The sequence below is a fragment of the Pan paniscus genome, chromosome 1 (genome assembly GCF_029289425.2).
Source record: "Pan paniscus chromosome 1, NHGRI_mPanPan1-v2.0_pri, whole genome shotgun sequence".
NCBI lineage: Eukaryota > Metazoa > Chordata > Mammalia > Primates > Hominidae > Pan > Pan paniscus.
Genome location: NC_073249.2, coordinates 52,622,854 through 52,647,677, shown reverse-complemented (window position 1 = coordinate 52,647,677; position 24,824 = coordinate 52,622,854). Strand labels below are relative to the sequence as shown.

The 24,824-nt window shown below is 32.8% G+C and overlaps 1 protein-coding gene across 2 annotated transcripts in view; it reads left to right on the top strand.

The window, feature by feature from the left end:
- Positions 1-12,613, top strand: part of LOC134728364 (complement factor H-related protein 3) — a 141,685-nt gene extending 129,072 nt beyond the window's left edge. The window contains exons 1-6 of one of the 2 annotated variants that reach the window (XM_055110211.2): positions 276-333; positions 5,906-6,100; positions 7,255-7,431; positions 8,498-8,674; positions 10,923-11,105; positions 12,221-12,613. In XM_055110211.2, coding sequence (XP_054966186.1) covers positions 276-333; positions 5,906-6,100; positions 7,255-7,431; positions 8,498-8,674; positions 10,923-11,105; positions 12,221-12,423 — 993 coding nt within the window. In that variant the 3' untranslated portion in view covers positions 12,424-12,613. Of the gene's footprint in view, positions 1-275; positions 334-5,905; positions 6,101-7,254; positions 7,432-8,497; positions 8,675-10,922; positions 11,106-12,220 lie in introns of those variants that run through there. The other variant, XM_063598074.1, reaches the window with a different exon arrangement.
- The last annotated feature ends 12,211 nt before the right edge of the window (positions 12,614-24,824 follow it).

Below are 24,824 nucleotides of genomic sequence, written 5' to 3'. Positions count from 1 at the left end.
ACAACAAGGAAATTGAACAGCTTTTATTTTGCTCAAGTTAATATTACATGATAAACTCAGAGTATTATTGTGAAAACACTGATTAGACACTATTTGCTTATTTTGCACAACCCTCCATGAACTTTGATGTTGACCACAAAGGACTTTACTAAACTAGCTTCCAGTTAGTACACTGAAATTCAAAGTCATGCTCATAACTGTTAATGAAAGCAGATTCAAAGCAACACCACCACCACTGAAGTATTTTTAGTTATATACGATTGGAACTACCAAGCATGTGGCTCATGGTCAGTGTAATTCTAATCTCACGGATATCCTCTGTTGGGGGAGAAGGTAAGTTCAAAACAGACCTGAATATTTAGTTCCTTTTTCAGATACATTTATCGGTTTTTGTGTGTATGCTTACATATTTTTAAATGAATAAATGGATGAAAATATTTTAAATGAGTTATAATATTTATGTATTTTATGGAAATACTTTCTAACATGCAATTAGCAGGAAAATAGAATAAAATTAGTTCTCTCCATCCTCTAAGTTGCAAAGGTAAATGGCCACCAAATAGAGAATGTAAAGAGGAATTAAATGAGGGAAAACCTGCTATACTAACGGTGGCAAGGTGAATTATTAGTGTAATTCTGCATACACTCTGCAATGCCACTAACTAGAACAATCAATCTCAAAAAGATTTGGCCACCTTCAAAATGCTTTTTGGATTTTATTTTCCTAGATTTGATCATTTAAATTTTAAAGGTCATTAAAATGGAGGAATTCCCATTTCAATCTAATTATCCTTCAACAAACATAGAGTAAAATCCTTCTATATTTTACTGAAACAATAGAAAATATCATTTATATATAAACCAGTGAACTGTCAAGAAATTGCTTCTTCTGAGCTCTTAAATGTTGAGAATGAAGTAATGTATCACCTCTTTATTAATACTACAAACTGCTTCTTATGATATTTTATAAACGGTCCCATTTTATTTCATGTTGAAATTAAGGCCACCATATCAAAGGAATTGCAAACAAAATCTCTACCAAGGTCTAGGATACTAATTAAACTATGTCTGTACATGGAGTTTCGATCATTATGCTTTACCCTTTGATTTCCAAAAAGTTTTTACTTTACTGTTTGGCTGTTTCCTAATGTTTACAGACCTTTGAAGTTTTATTTGAACAGTTTCTCATCAGTCCTGACATAACAGAACAACATGAACAATAAAATGCTTTCCTTTCCATATTTGCCCTTAGAAATGTTGCAAAATGTTATTTCTATTGCTTGAAATTCATTTTTTTTTGAGATGGACTTTCACTCTTGTTTCCCAGGCTGGAGTGCAATGGTGTGATTTCGGCTCACCACAACTTCCATCCCCTGGGTTCAAGCAATTCTCCTGCGTCAGCCTCCCAAGTGGCTAGGATTACAGGCATGCACCACCACGCCTGGCTAATTTTGTATTTTTAGTAGAGATGGGGTTTCTCCATGTTGGTCAGGCTGGTCTCGAACTCCCGACCTCAGGTGATCTGCCCGCCTCGGCCTCCCACAGTGTTGGGATTGCAGGCATAAGCCACCACGCCTGGCCCTTGAAATTCATTTTATTTTGTTTTCACTTTTAGTGCTGAGTTGTAATCACAGGAGTGTGATTGTATGAGTGTATTTGATTTTTCTTAAGTCTGTGTTTATGGTATTTATTAAGTGGCTTATAGACCCATTACACATGGCATTACAGGAGGATTTCTAAATAGGGGGGAAGCAGAGGAAGATAAGTGAAAAATATGAGAGAAATATGTAGAATTTTGACAATTCCTAACCCTCCTCCCACCAAAAAAACGTTCAAGCTTAAATCCAGTCTCTGAGAGAAACTTCAGTGAAATTCTATCTAAAGGTTGCCTAGATGTTAAGTGATCTGTAAATGTGTGTTACACTGTCGTTTAGGTGTCTATTGAGAGACCTGCCAAACAGCAAAAACAGCACACTGAAGCAACACATTTGTATACATAGAAAACTGCATGCTTCCAGTAGCAAAATATTTATCAAGCACTATGTTGTGCTTCATGTAGCAAAGAAGCTGGAAGAAAATGACAACCCTAACCACACCTCACTGCAACTTACAGTGTCCTAAAGAAAAGCAAAATGTAAATAGGCAAATAAATTGCAAGGCTATATATAGGTGACTGTGATTGTGTGTGTGTGTGTGTGTATATAAACAGTCATGCATCACTTAATGATAGGGACACGTTCTGAGAAGTGCGTCCTTAGGGGATTTCCTTCTTATTCAAACATTATAGAGTGGACTTACACAAACCTAGGTTTTATAGCCTACTACGTAACTAGGCCATATGGTATAGCCTGTCGCTCCTAGGCTGCAAACCTGTACAGCATGTTACTGTACTGAACACTGTGGGCAACTGTAGCACAATTATAAGTATATGTTTATCTCAATATAGAAAAGTACAATAAAAATACAGTATAAAATATTAAAAACGGCAGACTTGTATAGGGCTTTTACCATGAATAGGGTGTGCAGGACTGAAAGTTGCTCTCAGTAAGTCATTACATGAGTGGTGAGTGAATGTGATGGCTTAGAACATCACCATACACGACTAGAGGTGGTATAAACACTGTATACTTAGGCTAAACTAATTTATTTTATTTATTTATTTACTTCAATAGTTTTGGGGGAGCAGGTGGTTTTTGGTTACATGGATAAGTTCTTCAGTGCTAATTACTGAGCTTTTGATGCACCCAGGATAGACTAAATTTATTTTAAACTTTTCTTCGATAATAAATTAACCTTAATTTATGTTAACCTTTTTACTTCATCAACTTTAATTTTTGTGTCTTTTGAGATAATATTTAGCTTAAAAAACATCGTAGAGATGTACAAAAGATTTTTTCTTTCTGTTCTTGTGCTATAAGCTTTTATCTTTTAAATATCTTACTTATTTATTTACTTTTTAAACCTTTTTGTTAAAAACAGACACAAACACACACATTAACCTCGGCCTACAAAGGGTCAGGATCATCAGTATCACTGTCTTCTTCCCCGCTCTTGTCCCACTAGAAGGTCTTCACGGCAGTAACACGCATGGAGCTGTCCTCTCCTATGATAACAAAGGTTTCTTCTAGAATAGTTCCTGAAGGACCTGCCTCAGGAAACATTAACTGTTTTACAGTTAATTTTTTTAATCAATAGAAGAAGTTAACTATAAAATACTGATAACAATTATACTATATGAAATACATTAACCAGTAACACTTCTATATTATCATCATCAAGTATTACGTACTGTACAAAATTGTGTGTGGCATATTTTTATGTGACTGGCAATGCTGTAGGTTTGTTTACCCCCGGCATTGCCACAAACATGTGAGTAATATATTGCACTGCAATGTTACGATGGCTATTAGGTGATAGGAATTTTTCAGCTACACTATAATCTTATGGGTCCACTGTCATATAAGTGATCAGTCATTGACCAAAATGTCATTACGTGGTGAATAACTGTATGACTGTATATATATATTTATATATATATATGTGTGTGTGTGTCTGTGTGTGTGTGTATATATATATGTCCCAGAAGAAATATATTCACAATATTCTATCAAAATATTGAGACAATAAAAATTATTTTCTACTTTTGAAATTGGTGGTTGTGTAAAGGAGGCTTGCAAGAAGACATTAACACTCCTAGCTAGCACCACTGCAGATATGCACAATGAATACTTGATGAATGTCATAGAATTCGTTCTGAAGCATAGGTACAATATAACTGGGTGATGAAAACCAAGTTATTCTGGATAGCAAAGAATATGTAGGTACAAATGTGTGAAAATAAACTACTATAATTTTGGAGGAGTGAAGGATAATTGAAAGAGTTATGGTAGGTTAATACTATCAAGACGGGAGTCTTTCCCTCAATACCTTTACCAAAACTATCTAATGTCAAATTTTAAACAGTTAGATAATCAATTTCAGGTTTCACAAGGTGAAAATATTTCAAATATTGTGCAACATTAAACATTACTTCTAGATAGATGAAAAAGAGAAATTTCTCTTGATTTGTCAGCTTAATTTCTGCACACATCTTCCAAATAAGGTGAAAAATAAAATTATTTCTTATGCAGCAGTACTATATTGCAAAAATATCTTGACATAAAAACAAAGAGCAGTATTATATTGAGGAAATATCTTGAGCTAAATACGTACTCAAAGATAAAGCATATCAAACCCATAGAACGTACAACATCAAGAGTGAACCCCAACATAAACTATGAACTTTGGGTGGTAATTATATTGACAGTGAGGGAGGTTATGCATGTGGTAGGGAAGAGGAAGTGGTATATAGGAAATCTCTACCTTCCACTCAATCCTGCTGTGAAAAACCTGTAAATAAAGTATAAAGTCTAATAAAAAATATGTGTGTATATATATGTATGTGTACACAAAAAAAGAGTAAAAAGTATGAAGATTTCACCCATTTTCTACATTGTTTTAATATATCTTGCACCATAGTGCATATGGATGTATTTATACATATATACAGTACTCCTTTAGCATCCTCAAGAAATTGGTTCCAGGACGCTACCCACCCCCAGCAGATACCAAAATCCAAGGATACTCAAGTGTCTAAGAGAGAATGGTGTAGTATTTGTACATAACCTGTGCATATCCTCCCATACATTTTATTTTATTTTATTTTAATTTTTTTTTTGAGGTGGAGTCTTGCTCTGGCGCCCCCAGGCTCGAGTTTAGTGGCATGATCTCGGTTCACTGCAACCTCCCCCTCCTGGGTTCAAGTGATTCTTCTGCCTCAGCCTCCCAGGTAGCTGGGATTACAGGCGTGCACCACCACACCTGGCTAATTTTTGTATTTTTAGTAGAGATGGGGTTTCACCATGTTGGCCAGGCTGGTCTCAAATTCCTGACCTCAAGTGACCCACCCACCTCAGCCTCCCAAAGTGCTGGGATTACAGGCATGAGCTACCACACTCAGCCCTCTCATACAATTTAAGGAATCTCTAGAGTATTTATAATACCTAATACAATGTAAATGCTGTAAAAATAGTTGTTATATTGTATTTTTAATTGCATTATTTTTATTGTTTTATTATCTTTATTGTTTTTTTCAAATATTTTTGATCTGCAGTTGGTTGAATCAGAGGAAATGAAACGAGTGGGGCTGACTGTATATATATATATATATGTGCGTGTGTGTGTGTGTTCACAAGTATAAATATATAAATACAAATATACAAATACATATTTGTATATACAACATTAACCAGAATTTAGCTCTAACTTTATCTTGATTGAGTTGTTCTTAGTGATTTGCTTATATTCCCTAAATTATTTCCACTGAAACTATATTAACTTTGTAACCAGAAAATATTCAAAATGATATTATTAAACAAAAAACAAAACTACATATCCAACATCTTTACTGCACCAGAAAACAAAATAGGACAGAGTTTCTGGCAGAGACACCTATGGCAGTCAATGAGAATAGAGAAAATAAGTAAATTGAGAGCTAAGAACAACCCTATCACTTCTCTACTGTATACTATGTAGATCAGGAAGATTTGCTACTCTTACACTCTGTCTTCATTCTTAAATTGTTGTGTGTGGGTTTTCTTCTTGAAGACATTGCAGGAGAGTTCATATTTCATATCACTCCAAAATATAAATTTTATATTCATTAACAATTACCTCCTCAAATACTCATCTACTCCTAGTTAGTGATGTCTTTTCATTCCTAATTTGTACACTGGAAAGCATTTAAGCTAAAGGCATTTAAGCTAAATGAAAGAAAAACACTATAAGTGAGATGATTAAGATATAATCTAGTGATTTATTTATGTAACTTATTATGTAATTCTTCAGTTTTATGTTATTTTCCCAGCAACATTTTGTGATTTTCCAAAAATAAACCATGGAATTCTATATGATGAAGAAAAATATAAGCCATTTTCCCAGGTTCCTACAGGGGAAGTTTTCTATTACTCCTGTGAATATAATTTTGTGTCTCCTTCAAAATCCTTTTGGACTCGCATAACATGCACAGAAGAAGGATGGTCACCAACACCAAAGTGTCTCAGTGAGTAAATGCTCTGTTCATTAAATGGATGTCATTCAGTGAATAGAGAAGGATATGCCAGACAAGATCATAAGGTCTTGATAATCACAGGGACAGTGACCAAAGGAGCTGGAAAGATGGGAGACGTAGTCCCCCTATTTTGAGATGCCTCCTATAAGAATCAATGAAGAATAAATATGTCAACTGTCTTGTGTTACCTGGAAATGCTCTACATGTTGAAATATATTAATTTTTTTAAACTGACCTTTAATATATTTGACTGCTAATATTTCTTTACTAATATTCATTTTGCAGCAGCCTGATCAAAGTTTTCCTTTTAAATGTCATTTTTATACATATTCTGTTTTGAATTTACCATTCTTTAGCATATTGAAAGGAGGTTTAGCATTTTCACTTTTATATTTCAATAAATAATTTCTTTGGTCCTTCACAGTGTAGCTATATTAATTCTCCAATAAATGTAGAGAGCAGACTCCAATGATAACAGCTGTATTAAAAGAAAAAAAATTGGGAGCCAGATACATGAGGCAAAAAAGGAGATAGCAATGATCTTTCTCCTAAGAAACATTTATGAGAGTTAAGAGAGAAATAGATATATGAAGAGGTTCTTTTGTCCCTAAAAGGTTGACAAACATAAAATATTTCATTATAAAAACCATAGAGCAAGAAAATGAAATATTTTCTTCTATATATACATGTAAAATAACCAAAAATATATTTCATCATATATATAGTAGCATGAGTTAACTTCTTTTGAAAGTGTTTCTATTTGATTTCAGCTTTGAAAGCTTTCCTTTTTAATTTTTTTGTTCGTTTGTTTGTTTTGTTCTGTTTTTGAGCCATCTCAACTCACTGCTACCTCTGCCTTCTGGATTCAAGTGATTCTCCTGTCTCAGCCTCCAGAGTAGCTGGAATTACAAGTGCGCACCACTATGCCCGCTAATTTTTGTTTTTTAGTAGAAACAGGGTTTCACCATGTTGGCCAGACAGGTCTCGAACTCCTGGCCTCAAGTGATCCACTCGCCTCAGCCTCCCAAAGCTCAGGGATTACCAGAGTGAGCCACTTCACCCGGTTTATTAAAATATTTTAAAATGCAGTTGTACTTTTTCTTTGCTGCTTCCATCTTGTATATTAATCCATTTTTGGTCCTTAGGACTGTGTTTCTTTCCTTTTGTGGAAAATGGTCATTCTGAATCTTCAGGACAAACACATCTGGAAGGTGATACTGTGCAAATTATTTGCAACACAGGATACAGACTTCAAAACAATGAGAACAACATTTCATGTGTAGAACGGGGCTGGTCCACTCCTCCCAAATGCAGGTCCACTGGTAAGTACAATGCTGTTCTCTCATATGCTGTTATCTATTATAAAGTTTAAGGGAAATAAATCTTTTTTACAGGTTAAATATAGGTTTTACCACATACTTTTATCATTATTCATTTGATTTTCAGTTCCAATTGTGTCCAAGTGGATGTTGAATAACATAGTTTGCCCACCTATATAAATCAAATGTTCTCAAAGTGTGGTCGCTAAACCGGTAGCATCATCATCTTCTTGGAGATTGTTTGAAATGAAAATACAATTCCATAAGCTCATTCTAGACACACGGAATCAAAAATGTCGAAATAGAACCCTGAATCTGTTTTACCAACCCCTCCAGGGAATTCTATGCACACTTCTGTGTGAGAAGCATTGCTATAGTCTATTATCACTACACATGGACCTGAAACTCTCTGATGAATTTTGCATTGTTCAGCATAGTATCCTTAATCATTGGCAATTAAATTATCTGAAGTTATTTTTATTATTATAGACTTATTTTCTTTTATTTTTCCACATCTCCAATTTAGATCCTTTGATTAACCATTCTTCTTCTCTACTAACTTGGGTAATTTTCAAAATGTGTTTTTAAATCTTTGCTTATTCACTAAGAAAATGCCTATTTGTGTTTATTTTTAAGAGGCTAAAATGTATAAGCAGGATGATTGCAAACAAAAATCTGGTATCACATAATCTATTTATGCTGACTTTTTGCATTTTATAAATTAATGTTAAATAAATAGAACTGGTAATATTTGTTCTACTCAAACTCAAAGAGAGATATCCAGGAAAACTTTCGTTTTTACACTGGCTTCCAGAAGGGAAAAATAAAGGTCTATCAGTGTTCTAGCGAAGGATGAAGAAGAAATTTAAAACATCAAAGCTTGTACCTGACAAAAAATAGTTTCATGTCTTTTCCTCAATATTACATTTAAATTTATTAAAATCAACAAAATATTTGATGGGATTGTCTACTTATTTTAAATTCGTCTTGAAATATATTTGTAACTGTATTAGTTGATTTGCTACTCAAAATGAACACTAGGTGGAACCACTTCTTTTTTTCTATTCAGACACTTCCTGTGTGAATCCGCCCACAGTACAAAATGCTCATATACTGTCGAGACAGATGAGTAAATATCCATCTGGTGAGAGAGTACGTTATCAATGTAGGAGCCCTTATGAAATGTTTGGGGATGAAGAAGTGATGTGTTTAAATGGATACTGGACAGAACCACCTCAATGCAAAGGTAGAGTATTATATTTCTTTTAACATTTTGGGGGAGTATAGCAGGGTTAAAATATGTTGATTTAAATAAAATGAAGTCATTTTTATTAATAGATTTTTCAAATGCAAATAAAATGATTGATGGTGCTTAAAAGTCAATTCTTCCTGTGAACAGAACACAAGTAATAGGGTATATTATTTTTGAGAAAGATTCGACCAAATTAAAAGAGTTGGAACCTGAAAAAAAATACTTTTTAAGCATTACAACACTTAGTTCCTTCTCAGGAATACGTGTAATAAAAGATACATTATGTGCATTTGACAGCCATAAGTGATGTGCATTCTAAGATATGGAATAGGCAGTTGAAGAGAGATCATAGATTGTGATATAAATGGGGGATCTTCAGTATATGGATTATATTTAAAGGTGTGTGACTGACTGTATTTATAAAAAGAAGTCCGAGCACATAGTCCTGCGTCATTCTAATATATAGAGATGGAGTAAGGGAAACCAGAAAAGGAAATTGTATCTTACTCACCTTTATGTTTTAAAATTAATGTTGTCCTGTGTTTTTTTTTTCACTATGTTACTTAGACTCTACCTATGTTTATTATTGAAGTGAGTTTTTGTAGACAGCATATAGTTGGGTCTTGTTTACATATCCATTCATCCTTTCATGGCCTGTTAACTGGTGCACTTGGACCAATTACACTTAACATAATTATTGATATATAGGACTTAAACCTCTGTCATTTATTTGTTTCTGTCTGTTCCCTCTGGGTTTCAGTCCTATTTCCCTATTCCTCCATTCCCTGTAGGGAAAATTATTAAGGAGATTAATTTTGATTCATATGTATTGTTTTCCATTGTATCTCTTTGCATAGCTTTTCTCCTCCTTTTAAAAAGTTGTTGCTCTAGCTAATACTATATATATGTAATAATATATTACTGTCTACTGGCACTGACATTTAAATCAACAACTGGAATATGGAAAGCTTACTTTCATGTAGATCCATTTATACTCTCCACATTGTAAGTATAAATGCCAGTCGTATTTTCTCTGCATGCATTGAGCACCATATTAAACTCATTTGCTTCAAATATCAAACATAATTGAAAAAACTTATGAGGAAAAAGATATCGTGTTATATTGACTCCTCTTTTTATCCATTATGTCGTTCTATTTTTTCAGGATCCTAAAGTCTCAAGCTCTTTCTTTTATCTGTTTTATTTTAATTTGAAGAATTCCTTTAGTTAATCTTTAGGCATAGGTCTACTGGAGACATATTCTCTTGGTTTCCCTTTCTCTGAGAATGTCTATATTTACCCCTTTACTTGTAAAAGATCGTGTCACTGGATATAAAATTTGGAGTTGACAGTTCTTTGAACACTTGAAAACTGTGCCACATGGTTATAGATGAAAAACTTACTATCATTTGAATTGTTGATCCCCTCAAGGAAATGCATAGTTTTTGTCTAGTTGCTTTCAAGGTATTTTTTTCTTTTTTTAAAGTAGTTTTATTTTAATGTATATTGGTATAAATTCCAATGTTTTTATCCTCTTTGGAGTTCACTCAGCTTCTTAAATATAAGTTTATGCCTTATGGTCAAAATGGGAAGTTTTCAGGCATCCTTTTATTTATTCATTTTTCCAGCCCAATATCCTTTCTCTTCTTTTTCTGCATCTGCATTATTTGTTGTTGTATTTTTCTGAATGTCTCAGTTCAGTTTTTTGTTTTCAGTCTATTTTCAGAGTGGGTAATTTATATTGCTGTATGTTCAAGTTCATGGATTTATTTGTCTGTCAGCTCCCCATGTATTATTAAGTATATTCAGTGTTTTTAAAAAATTTTTGTCATACTTTTCCATTTTATAATTCCTACGGGATTTTTAAGAACCATCATGAATTTCAAACCCCGTGTCCTCTTAGTGTTACTCCAAAGAATGTTGAATATGAAATAAGAAACTTTCTTTGTCATAGTTTTCTATGTTTAGCATGTATTCATTCGGAAAGATATTTCTTAATCCTGATCTACCATAAGCAGCAATATTTGTTAATGTTTTATGTGTTCTTTCAGTAAGGAGAAAAGAACTTAAATATATTACTTTCAGTTTAAAGGGTTAAAATTTCTTCCAGGACTCATTTCTTTTACCAGAAATCACAAAACTGTTGATATTATATAAAGTGCTGTGTTTGTATTTGCCTTATTTGAACTTGTATTTTGATTTGCTCTCACAATAAATCAAGTGATGAAATGATGTTTTTTAGATTCTACGGGAAAATGTGGGCCCCCTCCACCTATTGACAATGGGGACATTACTTCATTCCCGTTGTCAGTATATGCTCCAGCTTCAACAGTTGAGTACCAATGCCAGAACTTGTATCAACTTGAGGGTAACAAGCGAATAACATGTAGAAATGGACAATGGTCAGAACCACCAAAATGCTTACGTAAGTACTTTAATATTCACGTGGCTGGAAAAATCAGTGTGATGAGTCTGATATTTTGCTGTTGGTAACAAAATAATCACAGATTATTGAACAACCATTCTGCTGAATGCCTGCTTACCAAAAATTTCTTTTAGAAAGTAAAGTTTAGAAATTTTTCTCTTTAGGGATGGGTGCGGTGGCTCACACCTGTAATCCCAGCACTTTGGGAGGCCGAGGCGGGCAGATCACGAGGTCAGGAGATTGAGACCATCCTGGCTAACACGGTGAAACCCCGTCTCTACTAAAAATACAAAATAATAATAATAACCGGCATGGTGACGGGCACCTGTAGTCCCAGCTAGTCGGGAGTCTGAGGCAGGAAAATGGCGGGAACCCGGGAGACGGAGGTTGCAGTGAGCCGAGTTCGCGCCACTGCACTCCAGCCTGGGCGACAGAGCGAGACTCCGTCTCAATAAAAACAACACAAAAAAGTAATTTTTCTCTTAATATTGATATTTTATTTTGAAGAATTTAGTTGATAAATAAAAATATACTTTCATGTTTGACAATATGCTGTTTTGATATATTTATGCTACAATGATTACCACAAATTAATTAGCACATTCTTCATCACCTATGCTTACCATTGGGTGTAGGTGGGTGTGTGAGTATGTGTGTGTGTGTTTGTGGTGAGGACACTTAAAATCTGCTTTCTTACCAATTTTCAGATAAACAATACAATATTATTAGCTCTAAATATCACTAGATCTCTATGTTTGATTCCAAGTTCTTATTCACATTATAACTGAAAGTTTGTACTCTTTGACCAATATCTTAATCAAACAAAAGCAGCAATGATAAGTTCTAAAATGCAGGGATCCTAAAATGACAACTGATGTAATGAATCATTGATAATACACCCCTAATTCTCATACATTAAACATAAAACATCATTTTCACATCGATTACCATTTTAAGTTTATTTAAATCAATATGATGTTTTTACATAGTCGGTTTGGACAGTGTTTTGAGAAATAATTCCTGAACCATCATATAACATTCTACTTGAAAACCTGAAAGTCTATGAAGATTTGCATACTACTTAATGTTTTATGTTTACTGTTTTGTATTTTCAGATCCGTGTGTAATATCCCGAGAAATTATGGAAAAGTATAACATAGCATTAAGGTGGACAGCCAGACAGAAACTTTATTTGAGAACAGGTGAATCAGTTGAATTTGTGTGTAAATATGGATATCGTCTTTCACCAAGTTCTCACACATTGCGAACAACATGTTGGGATGGGAAACTGGAGTATCCAACTTGTGTAAAAAGATAGAATCAATCATAAAATGCACAGCTTTATTCAGAACTTTAGTATTAAATCAGTTCTTAATTTCATTTTTAAGTATTGTTGTACTCCTTTTTATTCATACGTAAAATTTTGGATTAATTTGTGAAAATATAATTATAAGCTGAGACCGGTGGCTCTCTTCTTAAAAGCACCATATTAAAACTTGGAAAACTAACTGTTGTGTCCAGTTCATAAAATGTTTGTGGCAAGAAATTAGATGCAATTTTTCAGACTTTATTTCTGTTCATCACTCTTAAATCTCTCAAAGCTTTCTCCACAGCTTCTGAGGCTCATTATTTTACAGTAAACGGAAAACATATTATTGTCTCTGATTTCAAAATTATATCACTTTACAAAGATGTAAAAACCAAGGCAAGTCTTAACTCATGTTGATAATGAGATATAAGTAATTACAATTTATCAATACATAAATGCACCAAAAGTGATATCAATACATTAATGCACCAAAACTGATGAAATGTAGATACTTCTAAAAGATGTCAATCTAGCACACATGATAATGCAAACTAATCATAAAGAAGAATTAAAATGTAATTGGGTATATAAATATTACAACATAAACATACAAAAACTAAACATACAGTATCAGTTATAACATGCTCACTTACATGCACTCACTTGCAAACACAGAAACATGATACTTTTGCCCTGATTTAATATTTATAGAAAAAATATTTCCAGGAAATTCAAAACTATAGATAAATGTGTGTGTGTATATATATATTTATATGTATGTGTATGTGTGTGTGTATGTGTGTGCGTGTGTGTGTGTGTGTTTAGAGATAGTCGGGGTAAAAGTTATGGTTTAATTCTTTTGTATATATCAGTATCCTCTGATTTTTCTACCTTTAACATGTATCACTTTGGAAACAAAAGCACAATTTATTTTAAAATAATGATGTTTAACAAGCAAGGCGGTGCAAGTTGAGAATGATAAAGATTTCATCAGTAATGATCTTAACATCAAATAGCCTCTTAAGTATTTTTGGAGTAGAAGAGTTTTGGAAATTTCAATAGTAAGGTTCTGAAATGTAATTTTTATATTCATTCTTTTTAATCAGCACTTGTTAGGTAAAATCATTTTTGATTAGGAACATTTTAAACTCATAAAGGAGGTGAAGCCATTATGTGAAAAATAAAGATATCAATAATACAACACAAATATTATTTAATGATACCTTATTACTTCTTACTGTATAAAATCAGGTGGCTTATATACTCAGGCTGTCCCCTTGTTAGTGATCCTGACTTAGATAAATTGCTTGAGTTGAGGAAAGCCAGATTTCAAAAATCTAAAGGACATTTGTTATAATTAGCAAGTTATGTTGATAGAAATGTTAACATTTAGGAATATATGTTTATTCCTAAATTGTTTTAGTACATTTGGGCCTCTATAAGAAATTACCATAAACTGGCTAGTTTATAAAAAATAGAAATTTATTTCATACAGTTTTAGAGGCTGAGATTTTCCAGCTTAAGATACCAACTGATTTGATGTCTTGTAAGGGCTTGCTCCCTGTTTTGGTGCCTTCCCACTATGGTGCCTTCCTACTATGTCCTTACAATGTGGAAGGGGCAAGAGAGTTCCATGACTCTTCTTTGTAAAAAGACTAATCCAATGTATTAGGGTGGAATCCTCATGACCTAATCACCTAAAAAGTCCTTACTTTCTGATATTATCACCATAGTGATGAGGATGTAACATACAAATTTTGAAAGGGTACTACTATGCAGACCACAGCACAGCATAATGATAAACAAATATGTTCCATGTAAATGGAAACCAAAAGAAAGCAGGGGGGCTATACTAACATTAACTAAAATTGAATTTTAAGTCAAATCTGTAAAAAGAAACAAGGAAGGCCATTATATAGTAATAAAGGAGTCAATTCACAAATAGATTATAACTATTGCAAATATATATGCACTCAACATGGGAGCAATGAAACTTATAAAGCAAGCATTAATACATCTAAAGGAAGAAATAGACAACAATGCAGTAATAGTAGGGGACTTCAATAACCCACATTCAACAATGGATAGACAGTCTATACAGAAATCAATAAAAACATTGGACTTGAGCTCTATGTTAGACCAAATGGACCTATCAGACCTATATAGAACATTCCATTTGACAACAGTAGAATAAACATTCTTCTCAAGCACACAAGGTATAATCTCCAATATAGATCATATGTTGGGCCACAAAACAAGTCTTAAAAAATTTTTAAAAGATTGAAATTACATAAAATTTTTTAACATTGTCATATGAAACTAGAAAACAATAGCAGAAGAAATGTTAGGAAATTCACAAATACATGGAAATTAAACAACATGATCCTGAACAACCAATGGGGCAATGAAGAAATTCAAAGGGAAATTTAAAAATATCTTGAGAAAAACAAAAATGGAAAAGCAACATACTAAAAAACATGTGGTATGCAACAAAAGCAGTATAAAGGGATGTTTAGAGATATGAATGACTCCATGAAGATCCTAATAAAGCAAGTAACTTTGTATCTCTGGAAACTAGAAAATGAAGAAAAAAATTAACCCAAAGCTAGTGGAAAGAAAAAAATAGTAAGGTACAGAACAGAAATAAATAAAACAGACTGGAAAAATAATAGAGGATCCACAAAACTAGAAGTTGGCTTTGAAAATATAAACAAGATTGACAAACCTTTAGCTGAACTAAAAAAGAGAGAAGGAACAAATAAAATTAGAAATGAAACAGGAAACATTGTATCTGATAGCACAGAAATACAAAAAAACAGAAGAGACCGCTATAAACAGTTATATGCCAACATATAACTGTTGGATAACCTAATGGAAACAGATACATTCATAGACATCTACAACCTACCAAGATTACTGAAACATAATGAAATACAAAATTAATACAGAACAGTAATGAGTAAGAAAAATGAACAAGTAATAAAAAGTCTCTCATCAAAAAAACAAAACAAAACAAAACAAAAAAAACTCGTGGCTTCATGACAGATGGAATCCTACCAAACATTTAAAGAATCAATACTAATTCTTCCCAAATTCTGTCAAAAATTTAAGAGTGAACTCTCAGTTTTATTATATGAGGTCAAAAATCATACTGACACCAAAGCCACACATGGATACTAAAAAAAACAATTACAGGTCAGTATTCTTCATGAATATAGAGGCAAAAATGCTCAACAAAATACCTCCAAAGTGAACACAACACATTAAAAGAATCATTCGCCATAATGAAAGGGGATGTATATCTGGGATGTAAAGATAGTATACATACACCAATCAATTACTGTTCCACACCGAATTAAAAGAATGAAAAGCAAAAATTGTATATTCATCTCAATAGATACAGAAAAAGCATTTAGCAAAATCAACATCCTTTCATGATAAAAAGTCTCAACAAATTAGCCATAAAAGAAATTACCCCAAGACAATAAAGGCTACATATCACAAGCTCACATTCAACATTATACTCAAGAGTGAAAAGTTGAAACATTTTTGTCCATGAACAGAAAAAAAAAAAAAACAAGGAGGCTCACTCTCACCACTTCTGTTCAACATAGTGCTGGAAATCCTGGCTAGAGCTATTAGGCATGGAATTTGGAAAAGAAGACAGTTGTCTCTGTTTGCAGATGACATGATCTCATTATATACATGGAAAACCCAAGGACTTCACCAAACTTTGCTAAAAGTAATAACCAATTCAGTAAAGTTGCAGGGTACAAGATCTACAGACAGAGCCAGTTACATTTCTATACACTAACAGCAAGCTATTGAAATAAGAAATTGAAAACAAACATCTAATTTACAATATCATCAAAAATGATAAAATACTTGAGACTAAATCAAAGCAAGGAGATGAGAGTTCTGTACACTGAAAACTATAAAATATTGATGAAAGAAATGGAAGAAAACACAAATAAATGAAAAGATGTCCTGTCTTCAAGGATCAAAAGAATCAATATTATAAAATTGTCTTCAATACCTAAAACTCCAGATTCCATGCAATATTGTCAATATTCTAAACACATCTTTCGCAGAAATGGAAAAAAAATTCTAAAAATAGTATAGAACAAGAGACACCAAATAGCTAAAGCAGTCTTACAAGACAAAAAAGGAAGAGACAGCACACTATCATGCTCTCTGCTTTTAAATTACACTACAAATCTATAATAATCAGAACAGTTTAGTCCTGATACAAAAAAGATACACAGACAGAATTAAAAGCTCCTAAATAAAATCATGCATATATAAAGGCACTTCCAAATATTCATGGAAAATTGAATTAAAATAAGAAAATTTTAAAACTACACTTTATTTCTTAACATAAGCTCCATCAAGTTCAACACACTTTTGAAAACAGTGATACAAGCCATTTAGTCCATCCCTAAAGACTCGATGGTTCTGGGACTATATCCATGTTAAGCAGTCTTTTTCACATAATTAACTGAAACAATGGGTACCCTTTGTAAGATTTTTTAAAATTAGGCAAAAGAAAGAAGTCAGGAGAAGGCAAATCAGGACTGTAATGTAGGAATGCTCAAAGATTTCCCGTAAAAATTCTCACAAAATTGTTTTTGTCTGTTGAGAGGAATGAGCAGGAGCATTGTTCTGGTGGAGGAGGACTCTCTGATGAAGTTTTCCTGGGCATTTTTCTGCTAAAGCTTTGAAAACTTTCTCAAAACATTCTCTTAAGAAGCAAATGTTACTCTTTGGCCTTCCAGAACTCAACTAGTAAAATGCCTTGGCCATCTCACAAACTGTTGCCATGATGTTTTCTCCTGACTGGCCTGCTTTTGCTTTCATTGGACCACTTCCACCTTTGGTATGCCATTGCTTTGATTATGTTTTGTATTCAGGATCATACTGATAAACTCATGTTTCAGCTTTTGTTACAAATCTTTGAAGAAATGTTTCAGGTTCTTATTCCCACTTGTTTAATACACTTTCCGTTAAAAACTATTCCCTTGCTGGCCGGGCGCCGTGGCTGACGCCTGTAATCCCAGCACTTTGGGAGGCTGAAGCGTGCGGATCACGAGGTGAGGAGATCGAGACTATCCTGGCTAACACGGTGAAATCCCGTCTCTACTAAAAACAAAAAAAAATCTGCGGGCGAGGTGGTGGGCGCCTGTAGTCCCAGCTACTGGGGAGGCTGAGGCAGGAGAATGGCCTGAACCCGGCAGGCGGAGCTTCCAGTGAACTGAGATTGCCCCACAGCACTCCAGCCTGGGCAACGGAGCCAGACTCAGTCTCAAAAACAACAACTCTTCTCTTGTCTACTACACCTGATCTGAATGCAATGGTCTTGGCTCTCATTGAATGGAAATTTTGCTTTAACATTGATTTTTCCATCAGAATTTGTAAGGTGAACTAATTATCGTGTTGAATATTGATTCTGCTCTTAGTCATCAGTCGTCTTTAATCCAGATGTGAGCAAAATTATTTTTTTCTCACAAATTAGTGTGGCTAGTCTGCCGCCGTGGGCTTCATCCTTAACATTGTCTTGTCTCTGCCTAAAATGAGTTATCTGTTTCTAAATGGCTGATTTCTTTTGGGGTGTTGTCCCCATAAATTTTTCAATAATTTCACTGAAGCTCCATGACAAGTGTTGGTTAGGATGTGGAAAAAAGGAAACACTTGTACATTATGGGTGGGAATGTAGATTGTTACAGCCATTGTAGAAAACCATATGGAGGTTCCTCAAAATATTAAACATAGAACTATCGTATGACTCAGCAATTCCACTTCTGGGTGTATAAACAAAGAAAACAAAATCAGTATGTCTAAGAAGTATCTTCACTCTCATGTTTTTTGCAGGATTGTTTACAATAGCTATGATATGGAAACAACTTATGTTTCTGTCAAAGATGATTGAATAAAGAAAATGTGGTGCATATATACAGTGGAACACATTAAATTCTGCCTTTAAAAAGAAGGCAAATCTGCCTTTTTTAACAACACTGATAAACATGGCAGATATTAAGTAAGTGAAGTAAACCAGACACAGAAAGACAAATTCTGCATGATGTCATTTATATTTGGAATCTAAAAAACACCTGAGCTCATAGATATGGAGAGTAGAAGTATAGTTACCAGGGGTTGCACAGTGGGAGAAATAGAGAGATGTCAGTCAGAGGATACAAGGTATAAGACAAATAATTTCTGGAGACCTAGTGTAAAGCATGATGACTATAGTTATTAATAATATATTATATATTTGAAATTACAAAGACAATAGTTCTTAAGTGTTCTGATGTCATTCATACAAAAGGTAACACGGTGAGATATTGGATATTTTATTAGCTTCATTATGATAATCATTATAAAATGTTATGTATATCAAAATAATATGTTGTATAACGTGAATATAAAAATTTGTATTTGCCAATGATACTTTTATAGAGGTGAAAAAATTGATTACATTAATTAGTAAAAATGGAAGTTAATGGACCAAAATATTACTTCTAGGTTTTGAAATATAAATCTGTCTTTTTGTAAAAACAGAAAGGTTTTTTGTTTGTTGTAGTTGTTTGTATCACCTTGGAGTCGTGTATTTTGATTTATTCAATCTGGATATCTCTGGAAACTGGCTCCTCAATGCTTCTCATGTGCCCTAATTTTATCTGAGTATTTCTGTCTTTTTTTTTCAGCATAACATGTTCTAAGTTCACTTTATATTTCCTCTGCCCAACATTCAAAATCATACACCTTTCCTAGAAAGTCTGATTATTTTCAAAGCAGATAAAATTTAGAACTCAAGAACCATGAAGTATTGGTAATAGATGGGAATGTCCAATACTTTGGAAATATAATTATTTTCAGGGATTTTTGGTGGTAAAATCTTTGAAATATAAATAAAATATAAAAGTTTGTTGTTCTCACTGGATTTTATAATTCAAATTTAATAATACATCTGTGAAAACAACTTTATACATGTTTTCATTTTTGTGAGTATATGGTACGTCTATGTATGTATGAGGTACATAAAATATTTTGATACAGGCATACAAGGGGTAATAATCATATCAGGGTAAATGAGGTATTCATCATCTCTAGCATTTATACTTTCTTTGTGTTACAAACAATCCAATTATCCCTTTTATTTTAAAATGTGCAATAAATTACTTTTGACTATAGTCACCCTGTTGTGCTATCAAATACTAGATCTTATTTATTCTATCTAACTACATGTTTATGCTCATTAAATATATTCTTCTCTCATTTGTCTTTACTGACTCATTCATGAAAATGTCAAAAGTGTAATGAAACGTTGCTATTACTAGTTAAACTACTAAGTGAAAATTAAAATTTCTTTGTGTTTATTTTGCCCCTAGATAGTTGACTCTGAGTGTGAATCTTCTTTACAAAAATGATTTAAATACTTCTTATCTCTGGTTCACCCTATTACCGAATCCATAGAGTTGCATATTAATTTTCACTTGTTTTCTTCATTCTTAGATTTTGCTTTTTTCTTTCTTATATACTAACAATAAACTGTCTGAAAAAGAAATTTAAAGATCTATTCCTTTTCTGATAACACCAAAAAAATAAAATTAGGAGTAAATTTAACCAATGATCTCAAAAATCTATATATTTTAAACAATACAATATTGATGAAACAAATTGAAGAAGACACACATAAACAGAAAAATAGCCCACGTTCATGGACTGCAAGATTTAATATGGGTAAAATGTTCATATTACACAAAAAGATGTAAGGATTCAATGCAGTCCCCATCAAAATTCTAATGTCATTTTTCACAGAAAAATGAAAAACAGTTCAAAAATATGTATGAAATGACAAGAGATCCCGAAGGTCAAAGTAATTTTCATTAAAAAGAACAAAGCTGGAGGCATTACACTTCTAAATTTTGAATTATGATATAATGCTATTATAGGCAAGACAGCATGACATTGGCATAAAACAAGACACCAATAAAACAGAATAGAATTCAATATATTTTCAATAAAGATGACAAGAACTCACATAGGGAAAATAATAGTCTCTTCAATACATCTTGCTGGGAAAATCGGATATTCACATATAGAAGAATGTAATTGATCCGCTGTTTCACACTACCTAAAACTACTCAGAATATATGTAAGACTGACATGTAAAGCTTGAAACTATAAAACTGCTAGAGGAAAATAAAAGAGAAAAAAATACATGACATTGGTCTGGGCTATGATTTCTTGGATTGGTTCCCCAAGCATAGGCAACAAAAGGAAAAATACACACATTGTATTACATCAAACTAAAAAACTTCTGCACAGCAAATTAAACAATGCCCAGAGTGAAGAGACAACTCATGAGTTGGAAAAATATTTGCAAGCCATATATCTGATAAAGCGTTAATATTCAAAGTATATAAGGAACTCAACTCAATGGCTAATAAAAAGGAATTAACCAATTTAAAAACAGGCAATGTACCTGAATGGACATTTCTCAAAAGAAGACGTACCGATGGCCAACAAGTATTATTATCAACAATACAAAAAAAAATCAAGTGTTATCAAACATGTGGAGAAAAGGACACACTTGCACATTGTTGATGGAAATGTATATTAGTACAGCCATTATGGAAAATACTACAGAGTTTGTCAAAAATGAAAAGCAGAACATATAATCAATCCAGTAATCCTACTACTGAATATATGTACAAAGAAAAAGGAATCAGTATGTCAAAGAGTTATCTGCATTCCCATGTTCATTACAGCATTATTTATAATAGCCAAAATATGGAATCAACTTAAGTATCCATTACAGATGAATAGATAAAGAAAATGTGGTCTATATACACAATGTAATACTATTCAGCTTTGAAAAAAGGAAATCCTGCATTTTCAAGAACATAGAATAAACAGGGAGGACATTAAGTTAGGTGGAATAAGACAGACAAAACCACATGATTGCACTTATACGTGCAATCCGTTGTAAAATATGGTGACTTTAGTTAACAATAATATGTTGTATTCTTGAAAACTACTTAGTGTAGATTTTAAGCAGTCTCACCACACACAAAAATGAGAAGTATGTGAAGTAAAGCATATATTTATTAGCTTGATTTAGCCATTATCTAATGTATACATATTTCAACACAATATGTTTTACATAATAAATATATGCAATTTTATTTGCCAATAAAAAATAAATGAAAATGTTTACAAAAAGAGAATATGTGATATAGATACACAGTAGAATACTATACAAACTAAAAAGAAGACAATTTTGTCAATAGGGAAAACGTGGATGAATCTAGTGGATATTATGCTATCTAAAATAAAGTCAACACAAAGAAAAATCCTGCATGATCTTATTGTTATGTGGAATCTAAAAAATTCAAATTTACAGAAGGTAAGAGTAGAGTGGTGGTTACCAGAAGCTGAAGGGATGGCGGTGTTTCTAGGAGGTGTTGGTCAAAGGGTATAAATTTTCAGTTAGACTAGAGGAATACATTTTACTATCTATTTCACAGCATGGTGATCACACTTAATAATAATAAAAGTGATAATATTATATATTTCAATATTGCTGTGAGTACATATATTCTATTTAATATATTTAAGCCTAGCCTTTCTAACTACTACAGAAAGAGAAGCTAAATGTCTGTTGTAAGTATGCTTATCTTACAAAAAATAAGTTCATTTGATATTCATGCAATAAATCTAATCTTTGTTTTACTGATTTTCAGATTAACAAATACCTTATCTAAATACTCTTTACAACTTTTATGTAAATCTAAAATTATTCCATAGGAGAAATTTTATGTAAAAAAAGATAAAAGTATGAAGCATGTTTCAGTTTGGGTATTTCACTTTGTATTCACTGAATATTGAAAAAATTAAAATACTATCAACTAACACATAAAGTCATATAGCCTCCTAAATATCCACTGAGGAACCTACTTACTTTTGTGTGTCATTTTGAATAGTCAAGGTTTTTTGCTATGCTATACTTTAAAAAGTAATTAATGAAGGGGCTGACTCTTTTTCTGTTAATAGCACACTTAACAATATTAGTGGATTCCTGGTGTTCTTCACTAAGGTCCTTGGTCAGTAATTTCTGATTATATTTTATGCAAAGAACTTTGAAAACACCTTGTGCTGTATTTTAAAGTTTATTATTATCCATATTTCTGACCAATCACAGATGTTGCAAAAGGTTGGGACACTTGGAAAGATAAAATTATTTTCAAAAAGATTATTTTTTTATAGAATTTCAAAAACAACCATCTTTAAAATACTAACAATAGTTTAAAAAATTATAATACTTTTATAAAGTTTTTACAAACACTACTTACAGATAGAGTAAAATTTCATTATAACTGAAAATGTTTTCAGTAACCTGTTATACTTGGCTAAATGTCATTATTCAACTGAAATTCCACCTCTCTTCAACATTTACGTATATATTTTCCTGAAGATTTTTGTCTTATGTTTTGCAGTTATTTTAAAGTTATGGAGGAGGTTTTGCTTATTTTACTATATTTATTATATGGTTTGTCTTTAGCATTATTGATAGATCTTTTTCTTCTAAATGTGGGCCAAATTTTCTGCTTCTTTACATATCTAGTAGTGTTTTATTCTACTCTGGTCAATGCCAATAACACATTGTGATGACAGCCATGGAATATAAAAGTTACCTATGGGTTTGTCATATATGCTATTTATGGTATTGGGGTACATTTCTTCTATATCTATGTTTTTAAATTTTCATGTGCACATCATAGGTGTACAGTAGGTGTATGTATTGATGGAGTACTAGAATGTTTTGATACAGGCATACAATGTGAAATAAGCACATCATGGAGAATGGGGTATACATGCCCTCAAGTATCTATCCTTTGAGTTCCAACCATCCAATAATACTGTATAAGTTATTTTAAAATGTATAAGTAAGTTATCATTGACTATAGCCAACTGATTGTGCTGTCAAATAGATGGACTTATTTATTTTTTCTATTTTTTTTTCGTACACATTGACCATCCCCATCTCCCCTCTAGCCCTATACCACCCTTCACAGTCTCTAGTAACCATCCTTCAACTTTCTATGTCCAAGAGTCCAATTGTTTTGATTTTTAGATGCCACAGATAAGTGAGAACATGTGAGGTTTGTATTTCTGTGCCTGGCTAATTTCACTTAAAATAATGATCTCCAGTTCCATCCATGTTGTTGCAAATGATTGGATCTCATTCTTTATTATGGCAAAGTAGTACTCCATTGTGTATGTGTGCCACATTTTATTTATTCATTCATCTGTTGATGGACACTTTGGTGGCTTCCAAATCGTAGCTATTGTATACAGTGAGGCAACAAACATAGGTGTGCAGATATCGCTTCCATACACTGATTTCCGTACACTGCTGGTGTATACACAGCATTAGGATGGCTGGATCATAAGGTAGCTCAATTTTTAGTTTTCTAAGAAACCTCCAAACTGTTCTCCATAGTGGTTGTATTAATTTACATTCCCACCAACAGTGTACAAGATTTCCCTATTCTCCACATCCTCATTAGCGTCTGTTATTTTCTCTCTTTTCCATATAAGCCATTTTTACTGGAGTGAGATGATATCTCACTGTAGTTTTGATTTACATTTCTCTGATGATCAGTTATGTTGATCATCTTTTCACATGTCTGTTTTCCATTTGAATGTATCCTTTTAAGAAATCTATATTCAGATCTTTTGCCCTTTTTTGATCTGATTATTAGATGATTTCTGATAGAGTTGTTTGAGCTCTTTAATTATTCTGGTTATTAATCCCTTGTCAGATGGGTAGTTTGCAATATTTTGTCCCACTCAGTGTTATTTCTTCACTTTGTTCATTGTGTCCTTTGCTGTGCAGAACATTTTTAACTTGATGTGATCTCATTTGTCCATTCCTGCTTTGCTTGCCTGTGCTTGTGAGTTATTGCTGAAGAAATTTTTGCCCAGAACAAAGTCCTTGAGATTTTCCCCAATGTTTTCTGGTAGAAGTTTCATAGTTTGAGGTCTTAGACTTAAGCCTTTATCTATTTGATTTGATTTTTGGATATGGTGAAACATAGAGGTCTAGTTTCATTCTTCTGCATATGAAAATCCAGTTTTCCTAGAAGTGTTCATTGAAGAGACTGTCTTTTCCACAGCGTCCCTTTGTCAAAAATGCATTCACTGTAGATGTGTACATTTGTTTCTGTGTTCTCTATTCTGTTCCATTAGACTGTATGTCTGTTTTTATGCCAGGACTATGCTGTTTTAGTGACTACAACTCTGTAGTATAATTTGAAGTCAGGTAATGTTATTCCTTCAGTTTTGTTTTTATTGCTTAGGATAGCTTTAGCTATTTTGGGTACCTTTAGCTTTTGTGGTACCATAAA